This window comes from Cervus elaphus, chromosome 1 (assembly GCF_910594005.1).
Source record: "Cervus elaphus chromosome 1, mCerEla1.1, whole genome shotgun sequence".
NCBI lineage: Eukaryota > Metazoa > Chordata > Mammalia > Artiodactyla > Cervidae > Cervus > Cervus elaphus.
In genome coordinates, this window is record NC_057815.1 from 65,419,927 (window position 1) to 65,439,743 (window position 19,817).

The following is a 19,817-nucleotide window of genomic DNA, read 5'->3' on the forward strand; positions in this document are numbered from 1 at the left end:
ATCACATAGGTGTTTCTGAACCTAAGTTTCTGACTTCTCCCTGTATTAATATATTTTGTCAGATTCTCCCACCTAGGATAACAATTTATGTAAGATTAACCCTTAGGTACTGTGGCTGCCTGGCTGGCTGACATTTGGCTGCCTACCAAATCTTCCCACCTAATGTTTTATTATATTATGAAAAATCTCCTGTACAGAAAAGTTGAAAGAATTGTACAGTGAACACCCTTGTACCTACCACCTAGAATCTACAACTAACTTTTTGCTATATTTCTTTATGATTTATCTGTCTATAATGCATCCCACTGGTGGTTCTTGTTTAGTCTCTCATTGCCCTTGGGAATTCCATGAAGATACATACTATTTATGTGTCCTTTCCCTTTCTCCCTGATACTCTCTGGTATGGAGAACTTGCTGGGTGGAGATGGAAATGGCAACCCACTCCAGTGTCCTTGCCAGGAGAATACTATGGACAGAGAAGCCTGGCAGGCTACAGTCCATGGGGTCGCAGAGTTGGACACAACAGAGCGACTAAACCCCCACCATCACCACCATGGAGAACTTGCACCAAAACTCCTGACCACAGGTTACATTTGTATTCAGTTTTCTAATTCCTTTATTCCTCTCCATTAACTGACTCTGACCCAGAATGGTAGGATTGACTTTTCTGTTCTCAGAGGAAACTTTTTGCCTGTATTGGCCAAGGGAATCACTCTCTGCCAATCCTCAAGACAAGAGAATGCCAGCCTTGGATTAAATAAGAGTTTCTAGCTTTTCTGTCCTTGAGCCCATGAAGAGACTATTTACCTCTGGACACTGATAGTGAAGTAGTATAAAGCTGAAGCAGTTCAGATTTTTCAGGCTTTAGTCTTAAGGATCTCTGATCCTGACAGAGAGGGTAGGACAAATAAAGCAAGACTTTAACCTTGAAATTAGCACACATTTGCAATATTACTCCTTTATTGGTGTCATAAATATCATTGAATAAGAGTATGAGCCTTTATGGCTGTGATCTTCTTTCTCGGTTACTTTCTCCTTCCTGTGACAGGTTGAAATAGGACCAAAATAGAAAGGAATCCACTGTTGCTACCATTAGGGGTGGGGAGCAGACCACCAACCTTTAACCCCATACCTAACCTTGGTGACTGGAGCCCCTAGAACTCCTGTTCTGTCTCAGAATTCCTGTCTTCTAAGGCATGTGTCCTTCTAGCCCCTAATTTGTACAGTTTAAGAATATGTTCTGGACTTCCTTTGTGGTCCAGTGGTTAAGAATCTGCCTGCCAATGCAGGAGACACAGGTTCAATCCCTGGTCTAAGAAGATTCCGCATGCCTCAGAATAACTAAGCCTGTGCCCCACAGCTACTGAAGCCTGCGCACTGCAACTGGAGAGTAGCCCCCTCTCACCACAGCTAAGGAGAGCCCACATGCAGCAACAGAGACCATGTGCAGCTAAAAATAAAATTTTTATTATTTTTTAAAACAGTGTGTTCTGAGCTATAGACCAGTAGGTATCCCTGGAAAGCACTGCCCCTTTATCACCACACCATCCCTGACCTAGCTCACTGCATCTGTTTGGCTTTCAGGGTTGAGCACGCACGCATGCATGCCAAGCATCGCGGCCACGAAGCCATGCATGCTGAAATGGTCCTCATCCTTATTGCTACCTTGGTGGTGGCCCAGCTGCTCCTGGTGCAGTGGAAACAGAGACATCCCCGCTCCTACAATGTAAGCCACTTTGCTCATTTCTTTGTTTACCAGTCATCAAGAGACTCTTCTTAAGTATTCTAGAGTCCAACCTAACCCAGGCCTCATGTAGGCAAGGAATCGATAATAATAATAAACTGTGTGTATGAATGGTGTGTGGTGAATGTGCCTTTAAGGGACAAGTGATTCAGATGCTGAAAACTGGGCTAGCCCCTGAACCTACTATCATGGCCAGAAAAGGTAGGTCCTTCATTTTAACATTGTGGAATAGATTCATGAAGGAACTGTTCATCAGGAGCTATTCAAATAGATGAGAAAGACCAAGCCTCCAGTGAATCTTTAGATTAATATTTTAAAAAGGCAATGACAGTGGGGAGGCAATGTAGCAAGTGATGAGAAGGCAGGGTCGGAGAGCAGAGAGACCTATAAAGATACTAAGAGGAAATGAGAAACAAAAATGTGAAACATACAAAACATATAGCTAAATGGCAGAAATAAATGGTTCCTTATTAGTAATTACTTGAAATGTAAGTGAATTAAATTCTCCTTTAAAAAGGCAGATTGTCAGATTGATTTAAGAAAACACATTATCCATCCATATACTGTCTGCAAGATACTCTAGATACAAAGAAATGAGATAAAAGTAAAAGGATGGAAAAATATATTTGATGCAAATGATAACCAAGAAAGAGCTGGTGGCTCTTGAATGTCAGACAAAATAGACTTTTATTTATTTTTTTAAAAATTTATTTATTTATTTATTTATTTATTTTTTCAGTGGGTTTTCATACATTGACATGAATCAGCAATAGATTTACACGTATTCCCCATCCCGATCCCCCCTCCCACCTCCCTCTCCACACGATTCCTCTGGGTCTTCCCAGTGCACCAGGCCCGAGCACTTGTCTCATGCATCCCACCTGGGCTGGTGACCTGTTTCACCATAGATAATATACATGCTGTTCTTTCGCAACATCCCACCCTCACCTTCTCCCACAGAGTTCAAAAGTCTGTTCTGTACTTCTGTGTCTCTTTTTCTGTTTTGCATATAGGGTTATCGTTACCATCTTTCTAAATTCCATATATATGTGTTAGTATGCTGTAATGTTCTTTATCTTTCTGGCTTACTTCACTCTGTATAATGGGCTCCAGTTTCATCCATCTCATTAGAACTGGTTCAAATGAATTCTTTTTAACGGCTGAGTAATATTCCATGGTGTATATGTACCACAGCTTCCTTATCCATTAGTCTGCTGATGGGCATCTAGGTTGCTTCCATGTCCTGGCTATTATAAACAGTGCTGCGATGAACATTGGGGTGTACGTGTCTCTTTCAGATCTGGTTTCCTCAGTGTGTATGCCCAGAAGTGGGATTGCTGGGTCATATGGCAGTTCTATTTCCAGTTTTTTAAGAAATCTCCACACTGTTCTCCATAGTGGCTGTACTAGTTTGCATTCCCACCAACAGTGTAAGAGGGTTCCCTTTTCTCCACACCCTCTCCAGCATTTATTGCTTGTAGACTTTTGGATAGCAGCCATCCTGACTGGCGTGTAATGGTACCTCATTGTGGTTTTGATCTGCATTTCTCTGATGATGAGTGATGTTGAGCATCTTTTCATGTGTTTGTTAGCCATCTGTATATCTTCTTTGGAGAAATGTCTGTTTAGTTCTTCAGCCCATTTTTTGATTGGGTCATTTATTTTTCTGGAATTGAGCTTCAAGAGTTGCTTGTATATTTTTGAGATTAATCCTTTGTCTGTTTCTTCATTTGCTATTATTTTCTCTCAATCTGAGGGCTGTCTTTTCACCTTACTTATAGTTTCCTTTGTTGTGCAAAAGCTTTTAAGTTTCATTAGGTCCCATTTGTTTAGTTTTGCTTTTATTTCCAATATTCTGGGAGGTGGGTCATAGAGGATCTTGCTGTGGTTTATGTCGCAGAGTGTTTTGCCTATGTTCTCCTCTAGGAGTTTTATCAAAATAGACTTTTAAATCAAAAAAGGTACACAAGATAAAGAAGGATGTTTGCTCAGATTCATGTCCATTGAGTTGGTGATGCTATCTAACAGTTTTATCCTCTGCTGCCCCCTTCTTTTGCCTTCAGTCTTTCCCAGCATCAGGGTCTTTTCCAGTGAGTCAGCTCTTTGCATTAGGTGGCCAAAATATTGGAGCTTCTGTTTCAGCATCTGTCCTTCCAGTGAATATTGAGGGTTAATTTCCTTTAAGATTGACTGGTTTGATTTCCTTGCTGTACAAGGGACTCTCAAGAGTCTTCTCCAGCACCACAATTCAAAGAAATCAATTCTTTGGCACTCAGCCTTCTTTATGGTCCAACTCTCATGTCCATACTTGACTACTGGGAAAACTATAGCTTTGACTATGCAGACTTTTGTTGGCAAAGTGATGTCTCGGCTTTTTAATACACTGTCTAGGTTTGTCATAGCTTTCCTTCCAAGGAGCAAGCATCTTTTAATTTCATGGCTGCAGTCACCATCCACAGTGATTTTGGAGCCCAAGAAAATAAAATCTGTCACTACTTCCACTTTTTTCCCATCTATTTGCTGTGATTACATATTGATAAAATGTTCACTGCAGCCAGAAGATACAACAATTACAAACATATATGCAGCCTAACAAAGGAGTCCCCAGGTAGGTGAAGCAAGAATTAACAGAATTGAAGGGAGAAACAGATGGTTCTACAGTAATAGTTGTAGAGCTCAGTACCCCACTTCTCATAATGGATAGAATAACCAGATAGAAGACTAACAGATAACAGAGGACTTGAACAACGTTATAAACCAGTTAGACCTAACAGACATACACAGCACACTGTACCCAACAACAGCAGAATACATGTTCTTCTTAAGTGCACATAGCCCATTCTCCAGGATAGACCATATGTTAGGCCACAAAGTAAACCTCAGTAAATTAAAAAACATTGAAATCATAAATGTAACTACTCTGGATGAGGACATGGCAGGTAGTAAACTGAATTCTTTTACAGCTATTATCTTAAAAGTATTTAACCTTTTCAAGTATAACAACCCTTCTTTAACATAAAAAACTTGGCAAGCATCCACGTGATGATAATTATACTTTGAAAGAATACGTAAACACATATAGTAGTGTTCAGTTCAGTCGCTCAGTTGTGTCCGACTCTTTGCAACCCCATGAACTGCAGCACACCGGACCTCCCTGTCCTTCACCAACTCCTGGAGTTTACTCAGACTCATGTCCATTGAGTCGGTGATGCCATCAAACCATCTCATCCTCTGTTGTCCCCTTCTCCTCCCATTCCACTGTTTCCCCAACTATTTGCCATGAAGTGATGGGGCCAGATACCATGATCTTTGTTTCTGAATGTTGAGCTTTAAGTCAACTTTTTCACTCTCCTCTTTTACTTTCATTGAGAGGCTCTTTAGTTCTTCTTCACTTTCTGCCATTAAGGGTGGTGTCATCTGCATATCTAAGGTTATTGATATTTCTCCTGGCAATCTTGATTCCAGCTTGTGCTTCATCCAGCCCAGCCTTTCTCATGATGTACTTTGCATCTGAGTTAAATAAGCACAGTGACAAAATACAGCCTTGACGTACTCCTTTTCCTATTTGGAATCAGTCTGTTGTTCCATGTCCAGTTCTAACTGTTGCTTCCTGACCTGCATACAGATTTCTCAAGAGGCAGATCAGGTGGTCTCGTATTCCCATCTCTTTCAGGTAATAGCAATTACTAATTCAGTAAATGTCAGTAATAGCTAGCATTTATTGAATTCTTACTATGCCAGCCACTGTTCTAAGCATTTTACATATATACCCCATTTAATCCTCACAATAATCCATTGAATACTGTTGCCTCCAATTACAGATGAGGAACTGAGACAGAATGGCTAAGTAACCTGCTCCAGTGGTAAAACCATTATTTGAATCCAGACAATTTTACTCCAGAGCTTTCAATCTTAAAACCTAAATGATTCTTTTTCTCTAGTATGTGCTTTTTTAGACCTCTTATAATATGGCCAGAGATACCCATGGGGTCTGTAGCCCACAGGATGGGACCTGCTAAACTATCTCACTTAACCCTCCTAATAGCCCTTGAGGTAAGTACTGTGAACAAACTGAGGCCCAGATAGTTCAGGCATGAAGGGGAAACTAATTGATAGAGACATGATTTGAATCCAGATCTTCTGTTTCATGTTTCATAATTTTGACTGTGCCTTCTGGAAAGGATTTTCTATCCGGGGAACCAAGGGATAATCTGAAACATAGGAGGAAGAGAGACTAATTTTGCCATTGAGCTGGCATGTGTTCCAGACATTACTGGCACATTAGCCACCTCAAGTATTGTCATGTACCTCAAGTAGAGACATCTGTACCTTCAGGTCATAGTGCATGGAATGACCGCATGACAACCAAGGCTTTTTGAACTAGGCATCATCCAACAGACTAAGCCATCTGGATGGAGCTTGATTTCTAGACCCTATTTGTGCTTCACCCTGCCATGTGAGATAAGTCACTTGTTTCTCCTTGTGTGCTCACAATACCTATTCTATAAAATGGGGATTATCAGGATAGTTTAATTGAACCTAGAAACTAAGAAAACTCTTAAGTCAAATGTAGAGTGAACCTACTTCGCATTTCTGTGCTTGTATTTAGTAATAATTATATAATGTTAGCTTATCTGCAGAGATTTTTTAAAATCTCTGAAGAATTGAAGAGATTTCAATTTCATATTTCATTTCAATTTCAATATTTCACTGCATATATATACTGCAGTGTCTTTCCATATGTATTTTTTAAAAAGTAATGACATCCTTACTTAAAACAGTATCTTAAGAAAAAACCTCATGTAGAAAATAAGAGGATGCTCTGCTTGGGCTGGTAACCCTCACCCCTCCGCTTTCTCAGGAACATCTATAGGACTCGTCAGAGTGTTAGAAAACCACTAATGTGCCATTCACTAGTTAATGTAAATTAATGAGGCCAGTTGTATAAGGAAATGTACAGTCATCTCATTACTTACTGCCATGCCCTGTAAACATTATGCTGAACTATATTGGTGAGAGGACATGCTAGCATTATAGCATATTGTTCACCGAGAAACTTAAACTCATCTTTAGAAAATTGGAAGAGGAAATCTGTATGTCCTGCTTTATGCTGCTCTTATTCAATAATCATCTATATTGGTTTTGTTAAAACTTTTATTAACTTGGATACAGTGAATATTTTTACTGCTTTAAAATACTAACTTTGGAAGAAGAAAAATTCCAAGATGTATGTACACAATGGCATCTCCTGTCCTTTTTCAAGCTTATCAGAAGTTGGAGCTGTTTGCCTTGCAACAGTAAATAAATACGCTAAGTCAGACTGTCTGACTTGATTAGCCAACGCTCCTGCTTCCTGGCCATATGACTTTATACTGCTCTGAGACTCAGTTCTTCTTATCTCTAAATTGGGGTCATAGTGTCTGCCTCATGTGTTGTGAAGATTATGTAAGTTCGCGTGGTGAAGTATTTTGTAAACTCTAAAGCTAATGTCAGGGACTTTCTTGCTCCTATTCTTAAGAGAAAAATGCTCAAGACATACAAATATCTTCAGGTACTATTTTTTGTGAAAATGGAATAGATTTTATTTTTGTTAAGGACAATTTCACATAACAGAATTCACTATTTTACCTGTTTTAAAGTGTATAATTCAGTGTCCTTTAGCACATCCACATTGTTGTGCAACCACTGTCACTATTCTAGAACATTTTTGTTGGAGAAGGCGCTGGTGACCCACTCCGGTACTCTTGCCTGGAAAATCCCATGGACGGAGGAGCCTGGTGGGCTGCAGTCCATGGGGTCACTAAGAGTCAGACACTACTGAGCGACTTCACTTTCACTTTTCACTTTCATGCATTGGAGAAGGAAATGGCAACCCACTCCATTGTGCTTGCCTGAAGAATCCCAGGGATGGGGGAACCTACTGGGCTGCCGTCTGTGGGGTCACACAGAGTCGGACACAACTGACATGATTTAGCAGCAGCATTTTTGTTACCCCGAAAAGAAGCTCCATACCCATTAAGCAATCACTTCCCATTTCCCCCTTCCCAGCACACCCTGGCAACCACTAAGCTGCTTTCTATGTATTTGCCTATTCTGGATATTCATATCAATAGAATTACACAATATGTGGTCTTTTGTGCCTGACTTCTTTCACTTAAAAATGTTTCCAAAGTTCATTCACACTGCAGTATCTACCAGTACTTTGTTCCTTCTGTGGTTGTATAATATTCCATTGTGTGGATATACTGCATTTTGTTTATCCATTCATTAGTTGGTGGACACTTGAGAGTTGTTTCCACCTTTGGGCTGTTTTGAATAGTGTGGCTATGAACATTCACTGTAAGTTTTTATTTGAACACCTATTTTCAGTTCTGGAATATATCCTAGAATGGAATTGCTGAGTCATATGTAACCTTATGTTTAACTTTTTGAGGAACTGCCAAATGGTTTTCTACAGCAGCTGTGCCATTTTATATTCTAACTCACATTATATTGGGTTCCAGTTTTTCCATGTTTAACACTTTATTTTCCATTTTTTTTTTTGTATTATAGCCACATTATTTTGCATAAAAGTGGGATTTCATTGTGCTTTAATTTGTACTTCCCTAATTCTGAAAGAGATGGGAATACCAGACCACCCGACCTGCCTCTTGAGAAACCTGTATGCAGGTCAGGAAGCTACAGTTAGAACTGGACATGGAACAACAGACTGATTCCAAATAGGAAAAGGAGTACGTCAAGGCTGTATATCGTCACCCTGCTTATTTAACTTATATGCAGAGTACATCATGAGAAACGCTGGGCTGGAAAAAGCACAAACTGGAATCAAGATTGCCAGGAGAAATATCAATAACCTCAGATATGCAGATGACACACACCCTTATGGCAGAAAGTGAAGAAGTAAGGAGCCTCTTGATGAAAGAAAGAGGAGAATGAAAAAGTTGGCTTAAAGCTTAACATTCAGAAAACTAAGATCATGGCATCTGGTCTCATCACTTCATGGGAAATAGATGGGGAGACAGTAGAAACAGTGTCAGACTTTATTTTTTGGGGCTCCAAGATCACTGCGAATGGTGACTGCAGCCATGAAATTAAAAGACGCTTACTCCTTGGAAGGAAGGTTATGACCAACCTAGATAGCATATTAAAAAACAGAGACATTACTTTACTAACAAAGGTCCGTCTGGTCAAGGCTATGGTTTTTCCAGTGGTCATGTATGGATGTGAGAGTTGGACTGTGAAGAAAGCTGAGCGCCGAAAAATTGATGCTTTTGAACTGTGGTGTTGGAGAAGACTCTTGAGAGTCCCTTGGACTGCAAGGAGATCCAACCAGTCCATCCTTTCACTTGAACACTTGAACACTCAGTGGTCATTGTAGGGTTATTAATTGGCCTAATTTCATTATTGTGTGTCTCAGGGAATAGGGAGACCCAAGGAGAGGGAGGGGCTTCCCTGGTGGCTCAAAGAGTAAAGAATCTGCCTGCAATGCAGGAGACCTGGGTTCGATTCCTGGGTTGGGAAGATCCCCTGGAGAAGGAAATGGCAACCCACTCCAGTATTCTTGCGTGGAGAATTCCATAACAGAGGAGCCTGGCAGGCTCCAATTCATGGGGTTGCAAAGAGTTGGACATAACTGAGTGACTAACACTTTCACTTTATCAAGGAGAGGGAGAGAGATGGGTGGTCAGTGGAGCACTCAGAACATAGACAGTATTTGTTGATTTAAGTTTGTTATTGTATATGGGCATAGTTTGTGGTGTTCCAAAACAAATACAGTAGTGACATCAAAGATCACTGATCACCATAACAAATATAGTAATAACGATGAAATATCGTGAGAATTACCAAAATGTGACACACAGACTCACGTGAACTGAGTAAATGCTGTTAGAAAAATGGCACCAATAGACTTGTTCAATGCGATGTTTATCTTAGTTACAGCAGTGATTCAGTAAACTTTTTACAGAAATAATTTGCATAGCTGGGCCAGCATTTCTGTAGAATGAATTCCTAAAAATGGAATTGCCTGTTCAAGTGGAATTGATATTTAATTATTAATAGATCTTGTCAAGTTGCCCTTCACAAAAGTTATAGCAGTTTACAATCCCACCAACAGATGTTAAACAGTGCTATTACCCAGTGTTAAAGAGAATATAGAGAATCCTCAGTATTTTTAATCTTTGTCAAATCTAATATGGTGAAAATATCTAATTTAAAAGTCAGGTAGTTCTATAATGTTTAGAAACCAACAATCCTCTGCGTATCTCTATTCATCCTTGATATATATATGTGTGTGTGTGTGTGTGTGTGATATATATAAATATAAATAAATAATATAAAACATATATAAATATATATATAAAATTTTACTTTTGAACATGTATTGACGTGCTGCCATGGAAAGTGGTGATTATCTTATACCACTACGTCTATACCCATCACATACACACTTTTGAGCCTCCCAGTTTTTAGTAAATAAGTTTCCCTATTTACATTATTGTGACATGTAAATGTTATTCACAGCTGAACCATGTGGTGTGTCCAGTCACATTTCTTTCCTTGCTTAGGATTCTTTAGAATGTTTCTTACTGATTTATAAGAGCTTTTTATATATTACGAATAAGCATTTTGACATATGTGTTGCAGTCTGTTTCCCCAGATTGCTCTGATTTTATTTTTAGGATTGGTACTTTATAGATTAGATTTTTGAACCATCCTGTGGACTGAGGATTCTATTCCTTGCTGTTCTATTTGGATATCCCATCTTGTTATTCCTTGTTTTCCATCCTGGGGCATCTAAAGTTCTTCTCCCTGCTTAAACAGATTTTAGGTACTTGCTATAGCTATGAGTTTACAGTTCAAACTGTGGTGATTAATAATGGTTAAAACTGATAGAACATTGTAGAGCAACTATACTCCAAAAAAAAAAAAAATTAAAAAATGGTCTTGCTACTCAGATCTATGTGAAAAGTAAATTTTATTGTTATTTAAAAAAAAAAACCCCGCCAAAATACACATATTAAACACATTAAATTGTCTGTGGAGTAAGGAATGGGAATAAACAAGAATCAAAACAACTCCTTTGAGAATGTTGTATAAAGGAGAAGCTCTCGGATTGTTGTTGAGTAGTAGAAACATGAGCTGTTTGAGATTAGCTGTCAGAGCTTCACAGAAAATGCTTCTCAGGGCATGTCAAGAAATGATGGAATTAATTGATAAGGCTCTGTTTCTCTCCAACTGAATGAAATTTTCTATTCTTTACTAGTGCTGGTTGGTGGCCAGCTTCCATTGGGCACCCGTGACCACTAAGTAGAAAAACATGAGCTCTGTTCTCCTAGACCATGTTTCTCAATAGGGAGCATATTAACGTTTTGGCCAGATGATTCTTTATTTTTTCCGGGGGCTATGAGGTGCATTGTAGGATGTTTAGCACCAGCCCTGATTTCTACCTACAATCTCCTCCCTCTGATTGTGACAACCAAAACTATCTCCAGACATTGTCAGGTGTCCCCTGGGGAGAAAATTCATCCATAATGAGAAACACTGTCCTAGACTCTGGAACCTAGCACTGATGTTGCCAGCCACGAGGTTGATTATGAGCAAGTATGCCAATCTACTGGTTTCACTGTGAAGATTATCAAACTTCTTTCTGTAATTTAGGAATTCAAAGAAAAGAAATTTTAGATTAAAAGAAGAGTCTAAATTAACTGCTCTTGGGAGCAGGCAATCCTACTGTTTTCTGTATTTAAATTTCAGGTACTTTTTTTTTCAGTAGCAGCAACTGTAATAATACCTTACAGTGCTTTATAGTTTTGAATTTGCTGATTAAAAACAAAATACTTTTCTCATCTGTTATTGCTTTGGAACCTCACAACAAATAGCTTTATAAGATAGGATAGGGGTTTGTCTCCATTTTTCAGATTAGGAAACCGAAGTGCAAAATCCAGATCTGATTTGCCAGGGGCAGTGACCATCATATTGGAGAGCTGGATGTAAAGTCTGGTTCTTGGTTAAGTGCTCTTTCCATAGAGTACTCAACCATTTTTTGAGATTTCCAAAAGTTTCAAGAGATTGTTGACAGTTCTGCCATAGTCATTTCTGGTTTTAACCCCCTCCCCCCCACCCTGAGTTTTCCTTTAATGACTTTTGCCCGTGTCCTCTTCTTGGATTTCAGTATTTTCACAACCATCCCCACTTTGGTCTATGTTGTTTATGCCTCTTCAGGGTTCCCCCTAACTTGGTGACCAGTGCTGGGAGGCAGGACTCGGGAGACAGAAGATCTGGGTTGGAAGCCTAGCCCAGGACTTGATGTTTGGTGTCCCTGTAACTCAGTTTTCATCATCTATTCAGAGTCTAATCTTACTTGCTCCTTACCTCCCTCAGGGATGTTAGGGGAAGGAGTAAGCCTATGCCTGGAAAAGTATCTATCCTATTTTTAAAAGATCTCCAAGGAGAAGCTTTCATCATCCATGTATGTTACCAAATATAGTATCTTTTCAGACTCCTGTCTCCTGAACTGCTATTCCCTCCTGTAATGGATGAGTGGCAGAATCTCATACCTGGAAATCTTTAAAGTACTATAGATTTTTCTCAGACTGAGACAATAAGAGGGTCACTAGAATGTGGCTAGAGAATGCTGACTAAGATGGTAAAGGGTTGTAATCCACTTTCTGTGAGAAAAACTTTTCTCCTCGGAATATAATTAAAAACTCCTAAGTGTGATCAGCCTTCTCTGAGCCTTGCTTACCTCTTTAGGCTCATTTCTCACACCTCCCTCAGGTACCTGTGTACTCTCTCAAGGATACCTTGTTCCCGCATCATGATGCCTTTCTCCATCTGCACCTGTTGGACCACCCAGGACAGAGATAATTCCGCCACGTTGGGTGGGGCACTTCTGCTCTGCTTTCTTGGCCACCAGGACCTACTCCATTATAGCACTTATTATACTACATTATTGCTGTTTCTTCTCAGTAGACTTCTCCTTGAGAAGCTTTTGTTTATCAACTCTGAATTCCCCAGTCCTTAGCCTGGTGTCCAGTAAATGCCCAGCAAGTGTTTGTTAAATGACTGCTTGAGTGACTTTTACCTGAAGAGGAGAAGACTTGAGGGAAAAAGACATAATTTTGGGTATTAGGAGAGTAGGCATAAGAAATAGGGAGTAAATATACTCTGCACTTCTCTGAGGGACAAGAATTTGACCCAGAGGCAGAAGGTAGACAAAAGGCAGGTTTTTTCAGGTCAGCAATAGGAAAGAACATAGCACATCTTTTATCACTGGAATATCTGTTTCTTATGATAGATTGACCATTTTCCAGGGGTGTGGTAGGAGGTAATTGCCAACCAAGTTTTTGCCCTTTGGAATATTCTAGCAATGTGTGAGGTGTTACCAGGTCACAGAAACCATGCTGACTGTATCTGCTGGGCTTCTGGATGATCTTCAGATAATAGCCATGCCTTCCTTTAGTTTTGTCCAGGCCTGTTATCCCAGCATCTTCAACTGTTTGTTATGTGATTTGGTTTCCAGACCCTTTGTAGTCCTGGCTACTCTGTTATGGTCATGTTTATTCATCAATGTTCTTTGTATATTGTGGACCTAAAACCAGATCTCAGGGCCAAAGGATGCTTTGACAGAGCAGAGAGCGGTAGAGCTACTTGCTCCTTCATTCAGGGTTTATTCTTAGTTAAGTAGCATAGTGTTGCCTTGGCTTTTTGATAATGACCCTCTTGGCATATATTCCCTGGCAATTTGTAGTCAGGTGAAACCCCTGGATCTCTTTCATGTGAGCAGCTCCTTCCCTATCCAATACTTGGGTAGTTGGTGAAGTTTCAGCCTGAAGTTTTGGTTCTTCATTTCAGCTTATCAGATCACAGAATGGTAGAGCTAGAAGAACTGTAGGAATGAGCTTCATTCATTTTGGATCTTGTTTCTGCTTTCCATGTTCACTGCCTTGCTCCTCTCTCCTTTCTCCCAAGCTTTGTGCTGCTCACAGTTTGATAAGCAGATCCTTTGTATTTTCATATGAATCATTCATGACAGTATTGATCAGAGCTGTGGAGCATATCCCAGACCTTCTTCCGGTTGACCTCTGTCCATTTATTCTGTCCATTTTTTTTTCCAAGCTGTGAGTCTCTTACTTTGTTGTGCTATCTGGACTTGTTTTCATTTCATCTTTGGTATTCCTCTGCAGTCAAGCATAGTAGGTGATCTCTGTCCCCACAACATAGGAAAAGAAGTGAAGGGAATACTGAAAGTCAGAAGTGCCTCTGGCAAGGGATCTAGTGTCCAGAGAAGGATGTAGTCTGGCAGCTCTTTTTTGTCTTCATGAATTACGGTTTCTGAGATGAAAGAAATCTAAACAAAGCCCATTTAAATAAGGGCTTGGTAACTCTTACTGTAGCATATAACAGCATCATGTTAACTGTGTAGTCTTGTGGAGAGGTAAGTGGGATGTTGCTATTCTTACCTTCCAGATCAGCAAAGCTGGGATTGTCCCTTGGCAAATGTTTGCTGAAAGAATCAGTCAGTCAGTTTCAGGCTGGTCTTCACTTCAGCTTCGTATTTGCAGATTCAGGGAAAGAGGATGAATGGCTTTCGCACACACATGTGCACTTGCATACACACACACACACATGCACAAACACCATAATGAAACCTCCTTCAGAACCAGCTTTGCTTGTGGCTTCCCTTGTGACTCAGCTGGTAAAGAATCCGCCTGCAATGTGGGAGAGCTGGATTTGATCCCTGGGCTGGGAAGATCCCCTGGTGAAGGGAAAGGCTACCCACTCCAGTATTCTGGCCTGGAGAATTCCATGGACTATACAGTAGCAAAGAGTCAGACACGACTGAGCAACTTTCACTTTCACTTTTCAGAACCAGCCAGAGCGCTGCCATTTCTGGCCAGTCTCCCCTTGACAGCTTCTGCCAGCACTGCTGCATCTCTCCTCTGAACTCCCATATCAGTGCTTGATGCTTTGCATGACTGCCCAGTTCATGCATTTATGTCTCATTACCCCAGATTCTGGAGGAGAGGTTAGAGCCATGGTCCCCCCTTGTTTCATCCTTTCATAGCATCAGGTATAAGCATTTGGTTAAACAAACTGTTGAACCAGAGTGTTGCCACCAGATGGCACCAGAGTCCCTGCCATTAGTCTTGAGAATTTTAAGTAACTTTCAGCCATTTATTGCCAAGCTAGCCATTAAAAATGCCTTCAACTTAATTTATTAAGCAGAATGCCAGTAGATACTACAGTAGACACAAATAAATTAACCAGGCAGAATTGTTACTTACCATTTTCCCCATGGTAGACTGTTGTATTCACCCAGCCCCTCTGCCTGCCCCTTGTCAGGCACTGGGCTCTCACCCCAGCAGCTGCTTTCAAGGCCCTGAACAAGATCTGGCTTTCAGACTTCCCTGGTAGAGAGTGTCTTGATACCTCACCACTTTTAATATGTGGATGATTTTCATTACCTCTTTGCAATCTTTGCTCCTTTATATATGTGACTTTGTGAGTCTTCAATCATGTGAAGCCCTAGTAAGAGTTCTCATTTATTTAAGCAACTGTGCTCACTGTGCAGCTGTGCTTATGGTTTTATACGCATTGTTGCCATTGAAATATTTTTGTTTTTAGTCACTCAGTCATGTCTGACTCTGTAACTTGGTGGATTCTGCAACTTCCAAACTCCTCTACCTATGGGATTTTCCAGGCAAGAATACTGGAGTGGGTTTCTATTTCCTTCTCCAGGGGGTCTTCCCGACCCAGGAATTGAACCCATGCCTTCTGCATTGCAGGCTGATTCTTTACCATTGAGCCACCTGGAAAGCTGCCATTGAAATGAAAGAGCTATCATATTGAATCCTTACATTATATTTATTACATTACTTGTATTGAATTCTTGCCTTGTTGGGTACTGTTCTGAAAGTTTTCCATTCATTAACACATAATCTGTATAGCCTAATGGAGTAGATACTGTTAACCTCATTTATACTTCAAAAAACTGAGGCTATCAGAGCTGAGTGACTTCAGTAAGTAGCTATATTGGGATTCATATCTAGATATCTTTAATTCTAAAGTCGCTAGTCATTTCACTGTATCATTCTACTGTATCCATTTGATCTTTAATGATTTCTTCTTCTTTAGAAAGGGTCTAAAGTTTTATTGAGTCATTAAATAAGGGTTTGAGCTATGTTATTCTCCTGCTGCTAGACTGTTAGCTCCTTGAGGACAGGAACTAGAAGTCATGTTTATTTCTCTTCCCATTAAATGCACAGTAAACACTTGATGGATGAGTGAGAGTGAACACTGCCTTCACTCTCCCAGGGAGTCTGAGATACCAGGCTCAGATAAGGTCTAACAGAACCTTAGTGTGCTAGAACTTAAAGGGCTTTGAAAATCAAGTCAAACCTTCCTTGCGGTGACCCAATGATTTGGAGGCAGATCAGAACTAGAATCCAGATTTACTGGGCTTCTACTGGGACATCTGTTTTGAAGAACCTAAAATGAACGTGAAAGTCGCTCAGTCATGTCCAACTCTTTGCGACCCTGTGGACTGTGGCTTGCCAGGCTCCTCTGATCATGGAATTCTCCAGGCAAGCATACTGGCGTGGGTTGCCATTTCCTTCTCCAGGGTATCTTCCTGACCCAGGAATCAAACACAGGTCTCCTGCATTACAGGCAGATTCTTTATCAACTGAGCTACGAGGGAAGCCCAGACTTACTCCCCATCAGAACATGCTATTTATTGGTGATGGGGAGTGAGAAAGAGGCTGTGAGGGCAGGCTTGTTGTTTTTATGTAAAAAGCCAAGTTTTTGGAAAAGCTGGAAGTAGACAAGAATTCCTGTTCTTTCTCAAAACATATGTGACTGGACCACATGATTGAATTCTTCTCAAGTCTCTGGGCCTACTGCTTTATAAACACCCCCATGAGCCTGTCAAAGCAAATGATGTGAAGGCTGAAAACCATGCAGCCCTTCTTTCCACACCCACCTTCATTTACCCTCTTTTAGTGTCATGATTCTAGTTGCCTTATCCCCTAGTTTAAATAATCTGCAGTTGTTTGTTGTGATGCACTTTTCTGGTCTCCTCCATGTATCTCCTAGAATGTCACATGGAGCATTATTTGGGTAGCCATTTGTTAGTACGTCCTGGTGCCTCCACACTTTTTTTGTAAGGCCAGAATTTTTTTTTTCATCTAACTTTTATTTTTTAATAACTTTTTATTTAGTATTGAAATATAGCCCATTAAAAATGTGTGATAGTTTCAGGTGGACAGCAGACGGACTCAGCCATAAATATACTATGTGTTCATTGTCCCCCAAACTCCCCTCCCTTCCAGGCTGCCACATAACACTGAGCAGCGTTCCATGTACTACACAGTAGGTCCTTCTTGGTTATCCATTTTAAGCATAGCAGCGTGTACATGTCCATCCCAAACTCCTTAATTATCCTTTTCCCCTATCCTGCCTTCCTTATAAGGCCAGGATATTTTAGAATGCTTCATTCAGGGAGTCAACTGCAGGTTCCTGTACAGTGGAACTGGTACTGGGGCAGCACTGTTCACTGACCAGTGGGCAGACAGCACTAGGAGCTCTAAGGCAAAGTGGCTGATCACCGTTCTCTTCCTCAGTCTGTCTCTTTTCAAATATATAAAATAACACTAAAAAGCTAAGGCTTTTTCTTGCCACAGAGCAGTCTATAAAAGAGTAGTAGCTAAACACTAAAAAGATGCTTTAAGCTGCACTATCCAGTCTGATGTAGCAGTGGAACTCCTGAAATGTGACTGGTCTCTTTTGAGATATATTATAAATATAAAACATCGGATTTTAAAACCTTATTACAAAAAAAGAGTAAAATGTTTCATGGGTAGATTATATTGAGTACGTGTCAAAAGGGTAATATTTTAGATGTATTGGGTTAAATAAAACATATTATTAAAATTAAGATAATCTGCGTCTCTTTACTTTTTTAAAGCATAGCTATTATAAAACTTAAAATTACACATATGACTCATGTTATATTTGGACTAGGCAGCACTGGTCTAGAAATCCTCAAGAGTAAATATTTTCTCAAAAGTTTTCTCTTCTGTGGAACTTTAGGATGCTAGCTACTATTTTCCTCTCTATAGCCACCCTCCCTTTTAAAAAAATACATTCTTTGATTTCACTTAATACCAGGAAGAAAGCCTCTAAGTGCCAATTATCTTTTTTATACCTGCTACTCACCTGAGAAGAGTGCCATCTAGTGACAGTTGGGTGGTTGGGGAAGGAGTTAGAAGACTTGGGGAAGCAGAAGACTGGTGTTGGTCCCAACTTCTGACTTAGAATCGTTTTATACATTTGGAACGCCTTAGCTAACAAGTTCAAGGTGGAAGGACGGAAAGTAAAATAGATACTCTTATCATAGAAATGTGCTTCCCTCTTAAGGTTCTAGTCTTACTTTCCCCTCATTTATCTAAATTCATTGAGGATCTATCATGGGCCAGAGTATGGCCTTGTCACTGCTCTTAAGGAGCTTACAGTAAGGTAGAGAATGAATTCGAACCTAGCCTCATACTCTAGATAAGCCCTGTAATGATGGTAGAAAGAAAAATGCTTTTGGAGCATTGGGAAGTCATGACTTATTCTGCCTAGCAACGAGACTGAAGGCTTCATGTGTCTCTCATGTGATACTCTCAGGCTGAAAGGCAGGTGGGAAGGATGTTTTAGAGCAGGATACCTTGACTGCAGTCATGGGGAGTGGTAGAAGATGATCCTGAAACAGTAGTTTGGAGCTCCATGGTGGGAGGGAGATATGACTGCTTAAGGATGTTGGGTCTAAGGATGTCAGATCTTATCTATAGAAAGGGAACCTCAGAGAGTTCTGAGCAGTAGAGTGACGTGTTCATGACTAACTGTGCTCCTGGGAAGAATAGGCTGGAGCAGAGACATTGAATTCAGGGAGACTTAATAAAGAGGTAATGGTCAGCCAGGTAAGAGACAGCAAGGACTCAAATGGAAAGGAAAGAGTAGGTACAATGAACAGGTTGGGTGGGGAAAAGGTTGGTGTCAAGCATGGTCCCAGAGTTTCAAACTTGGGTCACTAGGAGGTGCTTTTATCCAAAACTGGAAGCACAGAGAGGATCAGGCTAAAAGGGAACACAAAAGATATGCTCTGGATTTGTGGATGGAGCTGCAGAGGGAGCTGGCTAGAGCTGAAGTGCTTATGTTTGTGTTTCAGATGGTGACCCTCTTTCAGATGTGGGTTGTTCCCCTCTATTTCACAGTGAAGCTGCACTGGTGGAGGTTTCTCGTGATCTGGATCTTGTTCTCCGCTGTCACAGCCTTTGTCACCTTCCGAGCCACCCGAAAACCACTAGTCCAGACAACCCCAAGGTGAGAATTTAGCCAGTGGGTAGTGGGAAGGAGCCAAGTTTCCTGAAACTAATGGGTTGGGATGCATGGGAGGTGGGTGGGCTTAAACTGAAAAAAAAAAATGCAGTTTTTATCTGCCGAGATTACTTGGCACACAGCCCTGCCAAAACAAGCTGATTGGGAGACCTCCTGCCCCGTTCACAGAATAAAACCCCCCAGATATTTCCCTATAACTTACCTTAACGGCTTATTTACATCAAGGTCTGTTTATATTAAAAGCTAACAATATAAGTAAGCAAATCCTGGTCCTCATGGTCTCGTTTTAAGTGTTGTTTTCTTCTGTGAACTCTTCTCTGATCTCTGAGTAGATTTTTTGTTACATTCTCTTCCTAGTGCCCTGTAGCTTTCCTTCATAGAACTTATCACAGTTTATGACTAAATATTATTTTAAGCGTCTGTCTCCCCCACTAAACTAACTGTGAGATCAGGAACCACATCCATGTTGTTTGTCACTGTATATTCAGGCTCTGCCAAAGGGCCTGGCACATAGTAGCCTACTCTGAATTTTTGTTGAATGAATGAATCTCAGCACATTTAAACTGGAGAATTATAACAAACAATACTTCCATCTTTGGTCATAAAGCAGCCCCTTCCTGTATAATTCTTTGTGTTTCCAAATGCATTTCTCATCTGATCCTCCCAACCAGCTTGTGAGGTCATTTAT

General features: G+C 40.4%; 1 protein-coding gene across 3 annotated transcripts in view; it reads left to right on the forward strand.

Moving 5' to 3' along the window:
* The window catches only part of RNF121 (ring finger protein 121), a 77,038-nt gene that overhangs the window by 35,621 nt on the left and 21,600 nt on the right, over window positions 1–19,817 (forward strand). For all 3 annotated transcript variants that reach the window (XM_043906101.1, XM_043906109.1, XM_043906118.1), the window contains 2 exons: window positions 1,585–1,726; window positions 18,960–19,114. In XM_043906101.1, the coding sequence (XP_043762036.1) occupies window positions 1,585–1,726; window positions 18,960–19,114 (297 nt within the window). The remainder of the gene's footprint in view (window positions 1–1,584; window positions 1,727–18,959; window positions 19,115–19,817) is intronic.